We start from the raw sequence: 13946 nt of genomic DNA on the forward strand, positions 1-13946 counted from the left end.
GTGACTGCAAATGTAAACATTCAATTCACGTTGCTTACACTGACAAACCTAATTTTTTCAAGTGGTGTGGGTGTCCCTTCTAATGGTGGCTTACACGTACCATTGGGATTCGGACAGGTAGCTTTGCTACAACGTGTACGTGGTACCTAAACACGTTAAAGATAGGTAGCCCCGTATTGTTTGGGCGGGCCTACCAGGGGAGACACGGCTCCCTCGGGAGACACGGCTCCCAAATGACAATGTCTGCCTTGAGCAAACGGTCTACATCAGTCATTGGCTCTGGTAATGTACGGTGTACCTCTACCGTAACTAGAGGAAGTCCCGTATTGTTTGGACGACCCTACCGGGGGGGAATGTCGGATTCCAGCCTGCGGGAGGACCAACCGGAAGTTGGGGAGGGGCCAATCCCAGGAATCTGGGTAACGGTTCTGATCCTGCTAAAGGGAGGAAGCTCCGTGGGACACGGGCCGGCACCAAACTCAAATGGTGACTTAACACGTACCATTGGGTCCGGGATGAGATACGGGAGTATCTCGACGTGTGCATGGTACCTCTACATGACAAGGCGGTTGCCAGTTGAACGATAGAGGTAGGCAGGGCCGGGATTGAACAAGCCCCCTCGGGCATTTGCCTGGGGCCCCGGATTGGGTTGGACTCTGCCGGGCTGTGGTCATACCGTGGGATTCGGTAGCTTGTGGGAGCCAATCCCAGGAATCTGGGTAACGGTGAACACGGGCGGGAGGTGAGCTTGCCTTATAACGCTCGGGCGCCATGCCTGCAGAGCATGGTAGGACTGACTCGCTAGCAGTCTGCCTCAACCAGTAGGTCTACTGGTAGGCACTCAGGACTTCGGTCTGGCCGCGCAGTGGGCGTATCCCACTCCCTCAGAGAATGGGGGTGACACACTAAGGTGTCAAGGTTAGGGGGCAAATCTTGACGGTGCACTTGTGCACGTGCAATATAGCGTATATTGAGCAACTACGGGCGGGGTGCATTGTAGGCGGAACCCGTCCATTAAATAGACCAAACGGTCGCGGGCATGCTCCCCATGCATGCAACTAAGCGTGGCAAAGTAGACCACTAGCTAACAATGTGACAATGCTACGTCTTTCTAACCTACAAGTAATTATATGTAAAGAAACATGTGTGTTCAAACGAAAATATTTCTCAAAACTTAATATATATGAAAAGCGCGCTTCAGTGTGTTATTAAAGGCGCGAGTGACTATAAGTATGTGAAGAATCTCGTGTATTCAAAACACGAGTTTTTTTTTTTTTTTTTTAATCTCAATCCTACAACTTTTAATAGGTCAATTGTCCCAAAATAGGAGGTTTTCCTTTGTTACGAGAGCACAAACGTCCCATTCTTGCCCTTTTTACGTTTTAGATTATTGTAGAAATTATACACATATATTATTTCCTGCTTAAATTTTTAGAAACTATGGAATACCGCCTATGAGCTATTCATTGAAGCAAAAAACAGAATTCAAAAATTCGCGTTCATTCAAAAGTTATCATGTGAAGTAACGGACGGATATATTAACATTATAATCTTATAAGACCCATTAGCGTGATCCTAATAACATGTTGTTATCAGCACACTAGCGTGACCCTAATACCATTATGATGTTATCAGGTACATTAGCATGATCCTAATAACGTTACAATCTTATGCGCCCACTAGCGTAACAATTCCTGTAACAACTGTACCTTATACACATCGAGACGCGTATAGCGTAATCCTAATAACATTACAATCTTATAACGCCCACTAGCATAATCCTAATAACATTACAATTTTATAAGGCCCTCTGCGTAATTCTAATAACATTACGGTCTTGTAAGGCGCACTAGTATAATCCTAATAACATTACAATCTTATAAGGCTCACTAGCGTAATCCCAATAACATTACAATCTTATAATGTCCACCATTCTAATCCTAATAACATTACAATCTTATAAAGTTTACTAGCGTAATCTTAATAACATTACAATCTTATAAGGCTCACTAGCGTAATCCCAATAACATTACAATCTTACCAGGTCCACCATCGTAATCCTAATAACATTACAATCTTATAAGGCCCACTAGCGTAATCCCAATAACACTACAATCTTATAATGTCCACCATCATAATCGTAATAACATTACAATCTTATAAGGCTCACTAGCGTAATCCCAATAACATTACAATCTTACAAGGTCCACCATCGTAATCCTAATAACATTACAATCTTTTAAAGCTCACTTGCATGATCTTAATAAAATTTGCTTCAAAATCCATGAGGAAACATTTTTTTTAAAAAAAAATCCGGAAACTTGTACTAGTTTAAGCAGAAAAGTAGTTGCGACACAGTAAAGAATTTTACATTTTCTGATTATTAAATTTGAGAACTTGATTTTAAAACGTGAAAAGAAAAGAAAAAATATATACCAAAGACCTGAAAGAGAAACAAAAACTATCAACTTCTTAACTGAAGGAGAGGGAAACATACAAAACAATCCGTTAACATATTTTCTTCTTCTTCTTTTTCTTCTTCTTCTTTTCTTCTTTTTCTTCTTCTTCTTCTGCTCTGCTTCTCCACACACATACAAACACAACAGTATCAGACAATCTCTCTATTTATAGTTTTAATACGAAAAAAAAAAAGAGGTATCAAGATTCCATGTGGTTCGAATTTGAGACGCCGAAATCTGGCAGCATTGACGCAAAGCAAGCTGGGAGAGAAAGGAAGAAAGAAAAGAAGAGACCATACTTTGTTTCTATCTAATCAGAATCAAGAGGGCGCGAAATGCGATCGCTTCCATCGCACCGCATCGCTTAAAAAAAGCTTGGCATGAAATGAACAGCCAGTGCAGTAGAGGTATTCGAATTACTTTCCCAGACTACATTTCCCTTTACTTCTGTTTCATTAGAAACAAGCCTTTTCTGTTCTGTTTCACTATACACTCATATTAAATATACAGGGTGTTTCAAAACAACGCGGACAACGTTTGGGAGGTGATTCCTATCACCAAGATAAGAAAAAGTATAGACCAACCTAGATGCACAAATGCTTCTTTTCGGAGTTGCAGGCTTCCGAAAACATGAAAAAAATGAACTTTAGAGCGTCATAGCTCCAATAATATAGGACTTACCGTTGTCGGGTCAAGACTTCACTTAGGAACTAGTATATGCCCTATCCAAATATGCATGTTTCAGAATCCTGCGGTAAAGATCCATGCTTCAGAATCCGCAACAAGTTTTATATAGAAGTAGTTGATAAGTACTTCAAATTATATGCCCGTAGCCAAACTCCCTCTGTAAAAATTGTTGCGGAAGTACTTATAGTCTTCCTATCTTCAAAATTAAGTTTAGAACTAAATATAAAATTTTAGCAGTTTTAACATTGCAATTCAAATTACTTTTACTGACAGAGAAAGTTGAAATTTTGAAAGTATGGCAAAGGCAACTAACATGACTTTCTAGCGTTATTTCTTCTGTTACATTCCCTGATTCTAAATATATCTTGAATATTTATATACTACGTAAGATTATGATAAAATCTCTCCACGAGTATACACTTCAGAATATATATATTTCGTACTATATATCGAATTTGTCACATTAAAGTAATTAACATTCAATCCTTACAAGATGGTTCTTCGTTCTATCTATTTCTACATTACCATATCAAGCAGATAAACAAGTTGTCATAGCAACAAAAAAAAAATATCTCGATATAGTCCTAATACAAATATTTAAATTATTGATGTATATAATTTTCTTCTTCTTAACCGTGTATGCCTTTTAAATAGCACGTTTGCCCATAAAGAGAAACAATACTTAGAAAGTACATACAAAATATACATTATCGTTGTATGTATGGCTCCCGAACTATGGGACTTCTTAAATTTGTTACAATTGAAGAAAGAATCCTGGACCGTTAAATATTTCATATACATAGTTACCTTACTTTTCGAATAGTCTTTATATATAAAAATTACAATTCATGAAATATATTATTTTCATCGTATCTCAATATCATTTTTATATTTCTCCAATCAATTTTATTTTAATTTTATAAAATTATCGATGAGAAAGACATATTCAAAATGTGGTAAGTTTGTTGATTATTCAGGTCCTAAATAGATTCTTTAACTCAATACAATTTATGTTTGTTAACAATAAAGTTTGTGTAAGTTAAAATACAACATAACATATTTCATTTATTCGGGCATAGTTAACATAAATTTGATAGACAATATTTGTATTGATGCATAGATATGATTGCATAGAATGTGGACGAAATAAGAATTACAATGAAATCATAACAATATTCAAAGTGAAACAAAACAAAAACTAATAGATATCACACCAAAATAATCAAACAACAAAGAAATTATTTCATTAAGAGCTAATCTGAAACTTCGATATTATCTATATTGATCTTAGATAAAACTTCTGTAGGAACTAACTTTTCAACTAATTGCATCCATTTACTTTTGATATGCTTTGACGGACGCCATAACTTTAGTTCGTCAATATTTCGTAAACCCAGACGTTTAACACTTTTTACATCTCTTAATTGAAGTGACATTAGTAAAGAATTCGATTAAGTTGCATTGTGTAGCACAATCTTGAGTACAATCCTGTATACTATTTACTTCACCAGTTCTTTGATTCCTATTTTGAAAATTTCTGCCACTTATGTAATTACTACGAAATCTGGGAGAACGTGGAAAATTAGATCGGTTGTTTACATTATTCCTAAAAGCTGTATGATTATTATTTCCGTTTCTTCTAAAATTAGGTTCGGTCGTATTGCCATTACGAGAAAATCCAACGTTACCTCTCGTATTATGATTACAATCTTCTCTAACATTGATGTTTCGCAAGGGAATATAATTAGATTGATTTCTGTTAGTATTACCTTGCATTCTAGACTGACTCTCATAATTTTGAACTATCATTATTAAGTGATTAAAATTAATACACTGCGAAGAGATCAATACTTGCTGTAGCCTAAACAGTAATAATATTCTTATTGATGCAAATAATGCGTGATTCCTGCTGATATGGATTGATCTGTTTCAAGTCATTATATGCTGAAATTACGAAATCTGTAAGACTTTTGTCCACTTTAGGATCAAAACGTCGGTTTCTAATCTGGACATCCCGGTCTGCTAACATAAAATCGTTCTCAAAATTTGCAAACAGCGCATTTTTAAAATCTGAATAATTACGCAGACTACCTCTGATATCATACGGAACAAGATGGTAACAAAATATGCGGCAAGAGTTTGAGGAAATTAGCCTTATCTATACCTATTAGTTCACATTCTTCTTCAATTTTATCTAAAAAGGTACTCGCTGTGATGTCCTCAGATCTACCGCTGAATTTAGTTAAGAATCTTATTTCACTAAATTTCACGCGATTACTAGTACTAAAATACCTTAGATGTCTGATTTTACGTGTATATGGTTTCTGCGATGTGATCTTCTTCCTTCGTCCTCGATATTAGAGATGGTGTCCTCCCTTTCAGAATAGCCTTCTGATAAGTTGTTGTCTTCTTCACAAGGTCTTGATTCAGTTCTCCTATGTTCCTCATACACTACGTTGAGGGCAGGATCAGGATTACACTTTGCTGCACTGATTTTCTCTTTGATGGTCTGTACCTCTTCTTGCAGTTTCCGAATTTGGTTTGTATTGTCATTAACTTGTTTCTACTACTTCAACTGTACTTCTCACCACTGCAAAACTATGAATAATTTCCTCTATCCTATTGTCGGTTATTTCTGGTTTGGTATTTTTCTGCTGCGTTACTTGCTCCAATTTGGAAACCATCTGCTGTCCTATTTGTAGCTTTACTTGTTCCAATCTGGAATCTATCTGATGTCCTATTTATAGTGTTACTTGTTCCAATCTGGAATCCAAATTTTGTGTTACTTGTTCCAATCTGGAATCCATTTGTTCCAAATTTTGTGTTACTTGTCCCAATCTGGTATCCAATTTGGAATCCATCTGCTGCCCTATTTGTTGTGTAAAACTTGCTCCAATCTGGTATCCAATTGTCGTGTCATGGAATTCATTTGCTGTCCTAGCTGTCGTATAAGATCAGTCACATCCGTGGAAGTCTCAGTTGCTGAGGTATTGACATCTTCAACTCCTGTACTGGTATTAATTTTAGTTCTTCGATATATTTTTCTTTTATTACGTAGTAAAATGTAATCCGTGATGTTGAGGTAGTTTACTGAAATTTCTAACTAATCCCTAGTTCGATCCTGGGTTTCGGCACCATATAAATATCTAACGTTATTTCTTCCGTTACATTCCCTGATTCTATACGTAAGATTATAATAAAACCACTCCACGAGTATACACTTCAGAATATATATTTCGTACTATATATCGAATTTGTCACATCAAAGTAATTAACATTCAATCCTTACAAGATGGTTCTTCGTTCTATCTATTTCTACATTACTATATCGACCATATAAACAAGTTGCCATAGCAGCGAAAACAAGAAATATCTCGGTGCCTTTTGAATAGTACTTTTGCCCGTAAATAGAAACAATACTTAGAAAGTACATACAAAATATACTGTACATTATCGTTGTAATTTGTGCCTAGTTTTATTTTAGTCCCTCCTTCTACGGAGTAAAAAACGATTGTATTTCCAACACTGCACAATATTTTAGAAAGTTTTAAAATAATTTTTAATGTTTTAACGGGATGAAAGAGTTTTAACAAATAAAATGTAATTATTTGTTCAATTCAGTGACTTCAAAACTACAGTATTGATAAAATTCTTCAAACAACATTTGTTCCGTAGAATGTTACGTATTATTGCACATATAGTCACAGCAAATTAATATCAACAGAATAAGTACAGTTCAATGGATACTTTTTAAAAATGATTCTTTGGTGATGTTTACAAAATTATTTATCACAAATATTTAGATCGAATTATGTTAGTATTTTGATTCTGGCACGGATGCATGCTTAGTGGTCCAGGTTAAATTGTGTTTTGATAATATTTGAGTTTAATTATAAATAATGAAATGTGAATATGAATACGAATGGTACATGGTTTTTGTTTATATGTGAGTCAAGATTAAAGTAAGTTAGTGATATATAAACGGACGCCCATTAGGAGGCGCAAGGTAGGGTGCTCGCCCCCCTAGAGGAAATTGTACCTCGGAATATCGAAAACCCAATAGAATTTTTACATTAGTTACAGCAAAATTTGAACCTATATTTGAAATGTCGCGTATACTTGCCTCCCTTGGAAACCACAATATAGGCATCCTTGGATATATATCATAAAATGTGCAGAAAGCATGCAAGACCATTATCCTATGTGTATCTTGATACTGCATGTATGGAAAATAACGATTTAGTATTTCATAAAATATACAGGTAGACACAGAAACACAAACTTGTAAAAATTTGGACCACGGTGGCTCAGTGGTAGAGCGTTCACCCTGGTTCGATTCCAGCTCGCGCCAAGTGAACTTTGTGGAGGGCAAACACCATGTGCGTGGGTTTCCTTGGGGTTCTCCCGTTTCCTCCCACTTTCATCATTTCATTTATTTCTCATCATCAGCGTCTTCTTTAGCCTAACCGGCATAACTACGGGACGTAAAAACTCAAACATTTCATAATGTCACTTTTACAAACTTGTAAATATATATATATATATATATATATATATATATATATATATATATATATATATATATATATATATATATATATATATATATATATATGAAATGTATTTTATTTAAAGTTTTAGGATTTCATGCAATTGAAAATCTAATACAGCGACGACTATTAAGAAAATTGTGAACTAATTCAGACCACCTGTTACAAGATGTTCATTGCAGATTTCTTTCTTTTCTTTTTAAAATATCTATATACTGTGAATGAAGATTCATCTAATCAATACACAATCTTATTTCAGTATTCAGCTAGATAATTTCTTTGCATTTTGAATGTTATTTCGTAAGAATTCGTCAGTTTACAGAGACGTACGCAGGGGGTGGGTCCTGGGGGTCCGGACCCTCCCCGAAATTTCTACTTTTGTGTAAATTTAGCGTAATTTTAGGGTCAATTTTAGGAATTTTAATATAAAATACCCTCATATTGAGTTTGGACCCCTCCCGAAATAAATTCCTACGTACGCAACTGTCAGTGTACTTTCAATTATGAAAAATTATGTTTTTAATTAGCAATAGCAATACGATTCTGAAGCATTCAAAGACGAACGTGAAATATATCTTCTGAATTAAAATGTTGACAGGTTTACGATAAGTCAGATTACCATTGCAAAAGAATAATTAGCATTAATTTTTAAGTAAAATTTCTTTTTCTGACGTAAGATTTGTAGGGATTTTTTTTAACATTTTAATTCGTAATAGCTGCTACAATGGAGGCCCAATTTACATAAATTATTTCACTTTCTTATTATTATCAATACATATATATTTTAAACAGTAAGTAGTAGGTAAAATTAGGTTATAAGTTAAGGTTCTAGCATAAGCGGATCTAGAAGGTAAAAACGGGGAGGGGGCAGCCAAAACTATGATAGGTGTACCATGAGTTTACTATAAACTTTGAAAAATATTTACAATACCTTAAATTACATTAATTACTCAAAAAACTGGAAGGCCTAGCCCCCCCGGCCCCGAGCCAGATCCGCCACTGGTTTCTAGATTCTTTTAGTATGTCGAATGTTAGAAAAGTTAATAAACGAGGAAGTATATAGACTTAATATGACTCATTGAAATGGTAATATAGCCCTACATTGTACCAATAACAGTGAAATAATTGATTGTATGACATAATTAAGATAATTGATTTGTAATTGTTCAATATTACATGCAATTATTAAACATAAAAAAACTTGTTACAGCAGAAATAAAACGCATCATTGTAAACATAAATTTTCGTTAAGCATATACTTCCTTTTCTTTGTGTACTTAGTTATAATCTTTGTTTACTTCATTAATTTTTGTTGACTTAGTTTCAAATTTTGCAAGCTTCTTCTAAGTTTCAGATAGGTTTAAGAGCGACACAAGTGATGCGACACTTTGTCCCGCCATCCATCTGATACTACTAGGAGAGCAATCTCATAAAACTCTTCGATAAAATTGTCACTTAGCAAGTTAGAAGGTTATCAGAAGATCGTAAAAGCGTCTCTTAGAATAAACTTGTTTACGTTACTCTTTGTTTGCTTCAATTAATAAAGTATATTTTCGTTTCTCTAGTTATTCTTCGTGTACTTAGTTATTTTGTATTCATTTAATTATATTTTATTACTTATCTCAGTTATACTTTCTTGATTACTTTTACTTATACTTTGTTTACTTATCTTAATTATGCTTTGTTTTAGCTATTATTTGTTTATTATTTTTAATTAATTACTTTCATTTACAGTAGACTTCCGAGTACCCGTGTCGCCCCTATTCGGCCTAGCTTTCTTTTATCGTAAATAAGACATTGGCCAAGACATTGCTAAGACATTGGAAGCGGGCGTCTGCTACGATCCTCCTACGTGTCGTGTGCAAAATAAAAGTTGCAAGGATGTTATAAAATAGAGGATCTGCCCATAGAAGAAAATCGTGAAGCCATACGTCACAGCTTCGCCACACCTACTCTGCCCACTCCGTGCCACTAAGATCACAATGTTTCGAGCGAGCAATCATGGCGAAAAACAGAGTAGCCAATCAGACGTGCCGGCTCAGACGATGCTCGGTTGTTTTCTGGCTTCATGGGGTTGATATGATGAAGATAACGTAGGGGCAGATCCTCTATTTTATAACATCTTTGACAAGTTGTGACAAGAAAAGAGCAGCGTTCTGGTGTTTGTTCTTTGTTTCGTCAGTGTAACAGACCTCAATACAGTACGCTTGCCGCTGTACTTTTCATATCTGTGTACTGTAAAATCAATTTGAGTCAATATTCTTAAGAATTGGCCTACGATTTACGTTAATGTTTTGTTTATGTTTCCTGCATTTATATTAGGCATTACAGAATTTATGTTAAAATGTTAACAGTTTATAATACTGCATATTACTTAACTTACTTTTTTTTGGTATAAAAACTTTTCTTTTTACGTCCCACGCCTATGCCGGGTAGGCTAAAGGAGACGGTGATGATGAGGAATGAATGAAATGGTGGAATGAAGAAAATGGGAGGAAACGGGAGAATCCCGAGAAAACCCACACACACGGTGTTTGCCCACCACGTCTTCTGGTATTGGTGGGGCAAAGAAATGAGTTCAAAGAACTCCGGCCTATACGGCTTTTTGTTATCCGGCCTACCCTTCCGCCACATTAGGCCGGGTCAGGTCCGCAACAAGAGGGGGGCTAGGGGGTGCCTGGCCCCCCTAAACTTTTCGTGACCCCTCCAGACCTTAATACCAAAACGCTATTATTAATACAAAAAAAACACAATTTAGCTATTTGTAAGAGATTTTTTAATGACTTGGTCCCCCTAACATATTCATGCCCCTACAAACTTCTGAAGCTGGGCCGAATACTCGGGAGTCTACTGTACTTCTTTTAGTTATACATTTGGAAGCCACGATGTTTCAGTGATCGAGTGCTTATCTCTGGAATCGATTCCGGTAACTCGAGTTTATGGTGACAATATAGTGTCCTGGGTTTTCTCGGAGTTCTCCCGTTTCCTCCCACATTCTCATGTTACAAATTATTTCATAATCAGTCATCATTATTTCGTTAAATCATCCGTCTTCTAGCCTAATCATTTCATAATCATGGGACGTAAAACTAAAAATATGCATTTCCTTAGTTCGACTTCATTTACGTATTTTAGGTATTATTTATTTGCTGCCTTTGAATATGCTAAAAATTATACTTTGTTTACAAAAATTAAATTAATCTAAAAATAAATTAAATTGTGCGCTCTTAAAATAAATGCAGTTGAACTAAATGTTGTTTTGTGTGTTCTATGTTTCAGATGGAGCAGTATGAGAGTGAGTGACGCCGACGGAGACTGTGTACTGCTGTGTCAAAGCGAGGCGTCACGTGTTCAACCCCCAGCGGCGCTCTCTCGCACAAAGTTCGCCGCTGTAATGGTCTTCGTGTTTGTGTTCTCCCTGTTCCTTACTTTCCACGTTCTGTACGACAGCGCCATCACCGCCAACGGATTCTATTTGGATTATTCAGTAGCCGACTTTCCTAGTAACCGAGTTCGATTCCCGCGCACGAGTCGACGACTGCCACAAACCATCATTATTGGAGTGCGAAAGTGTGGCACAAGGGCGTTGCTGGAGATGTTATTTCTACACCCGCAGATACAGAAGGCCGCCGGGGAAGTTCACTTCTTCGATAAGGATGAGAACTACCGCCATGGTTTGGAATGGTACAGAAAGAAGATGCCTCATTCCTTTAAGGACCAAATAACCATTGAAAAGAGCCCCAGTTACTTTGTGACCCCAGAAGTACCTGAACGGATTCGTGCCATGAACAGCAGTATTAAACTTCTTCTTATCGTTCGTGAACCGGTCACCAGAGCGATTTCCGATTATACCCAAATCCGTAGTCATGGGTCCGGAAGAGGACCTGCTTCCCATCAGCAATTTGAACAGTTAGCCATCAACCCTGATGGCTCTGTTAACATTCAGTATCGTCCCATCTCCATTTCTATATACCATCATTACCTCCAAAAGTGGTTAGATGTTTTTATGCGAAGCCAAATTCTGATTGTGAACGGGGACCGATTGATTGAAAACCCAGTGATCGAAATAGAGAAAATAGAACAATTTTTGGGTATCGAAAAACGAATTACCAAAGAAAATTTTTATTTTAACAAAACCAAAGGCTTCTATTGTTTGCGAAACGAAACCATGGAAAAGTGCCTCAAGGACAGTAAAGGACGGAAACATCCGACTGTGAATCCGGCAGTTATTTCGAAGTTAAGACGTTTCTTTAGTGAACATAACCAAAAATTTTACGAATTAGTTGGTGAAGATTTCGGGTGGCCAGAGCGCTGAAAATTGTAAAAAAAAAAAAAGTTTTACAACAACAAAAGAACGTACATTCATAAATATATATATATATACCTTTTATTTGATATCCCGTCTGATCACATTGGTCGTTTTTATTGTTGCCCCCATGTTGTTATATTTTGTTCAGTTTACAGCCAATATTATTATAATATATATATATATTTACATATATATATATACATACATATTCCATATTGGAAATTGTTACTGTTCCTGAAGTGTGAGCAGCCCTGTGACACGTTGTTGCTATTTTTGGAGTTTAATGTCATCAAATAGGGGAAGAGGACACATTTCTTTTTTTTAAATAAAAAAATAAGAAAACAAAAGACATACGATATGAGAGGTATATTCTGCAGTTGTGTGTGTAAAGCAGTATTTTTTGTATATTTTATCAATAAGAAACATTAAAAAGTTACATAATTTCTTCTTGAGAAAGTTATTTGGGACGCTCTGTTATGAAAAAGTATTCTTTTAATATACAATTTAGTTTTTGCGTAACCCAGTGTAAGTACACACATCATTATTATTATATCTGCAAATAATAAGGAAAAATTGATGAGTGCAGATCAATTTCAAATTTTTATTATCATCACATCAATTTGCATCTTGAACACATCAATTTGCATCTGCAATACAAACTAGTTGCAGACAAATTTATAATATTTATTATCACATCAATTTTGTATCTGTGATACATCAGTTTGCATCTTTAGGAAAATAATTTGCATCTGTAACACAAAATCTGGTTACATGTGAATCTCAAATTATTATTATCACATCAATTTGCATCTGTAACACAAAATATAAAAACTCTGAACATAGATATTGCGTACAGAGAACGTGTTATCTTGTAATTAATTAGATACTTATTGATTGTTTAAAATATTAAGTTTTCAAATATAACTGGCATATTATTTTTTAATAACAAGATAACTTATGAATAATATACAAATATTATTTGTTTTAAAAAAATAGTGAAAATTCCAAATAGATCTAATCCATTATCTTGAAATAATTTGTATAACTATTGAGTTATTTCAAAAGAAAGTTAGAAATTTGAAATTCCCAATAAAACTAGTGCAGCAGTACGTAATATCGTACTACAAATGACTCACGAGTATTTGCAGATAATTTAAAATAATGATTTATCACATGGAACTGTCATGCTATAATAGAATAATAGTAAAATAGAAATAGAATATTTATGATTTTACTCTAGTTCCAAATAGAATTAATGGGTTATTATTTATAATAACTGGAACAACTTAAACTAGAGATATCATGAAGTAACATAAATAGGTTGGAAATTATTTGTATTATCAAGTTTTAAAAGATTGCAGATTGGAAATATTCGTATTAGTTACTTATAAATATTTTCAATTTTGAAATATAAAGATAGAACCAACAAATGTTATAATTCAGATAATATAATTTGCAAATTGGTTTCATGTATTATCTTCTTTTTAAACACTTATTATAATTTATTGATTATTTAAATAAATATATTCTGAAATATTGAAAGTTCAAAATAGAACTGAGACGTTCTCTTGTTAAACCAGGAATAAGTTATTAGTTATTTAGAAACTCATTTTAACAATAAAAAGTTCCAAATAATCTGAATCAAGAAGCACTTATGCAACTTCTATTTAATCATGTTACTTACGTTAACTGTATGTGAAATAACAAAAACTTCATGATGTATATTTTGCAAAGTATATTTAAGAAATGTATTGCTGTAACAGTTTGTTTTAAGGGACCATTTTGCAAAAAACTAATTAGTACATTAAAAGAAAAATAAATGTCATATTTTATCCGCATAAAAGGCCACAAACTGAAAGTTGTTTAAAATGTAGTTACAGTATGACCTGTTAAACAATTTTACGCTGCTGACGTGTCTTGCCTTTTATGCCTAAAATATAT

The 13946-nt window shown here is 34.7% G+C and overlaps 1 protein-coding gene across 1 annotated transcript in view; it reads left to right on the top strand.

Moving 5' to 3' along the window:
* Hs3st-A (Heparan sulfate 3-O sulfotransferase-A) overlaps positions 1–12844 on the top strand; it is a 244319-nt gene extending 231475 nt beyond the window's left edge. Inside the window, exon 3 of the mRNA XM_081745200.1 lies at positions 10976–12844. Within this exon, the coding sequence (XP_081601326.1) occupies positions 10976–12011 (1036 nt within the window). The 3' untranslated portion in view covers positions 12012–12844. The remainder of the gene's footprint in view (positions 1–10975) is intronic.
* The last annotated feature ends 1102 nt before the right edge of the window (positions 12845–13946 follow it).

This window comes from Thermobia domestica, chromosome 18 (genome assembly GCF_964235325.1).
Source record: "Thermobia domestica chromosome 18, izTheDome1.hap1.1, whole genome shotgun sequence".
In the NCBI taxonomy this organism is placed as follows: domain Eukaryota; kingdom Metazoa; phylum Arthropoda; class Insecta; order Zygentoma; family Lepismatidae; genus Thermobia; species Thermobia domestica.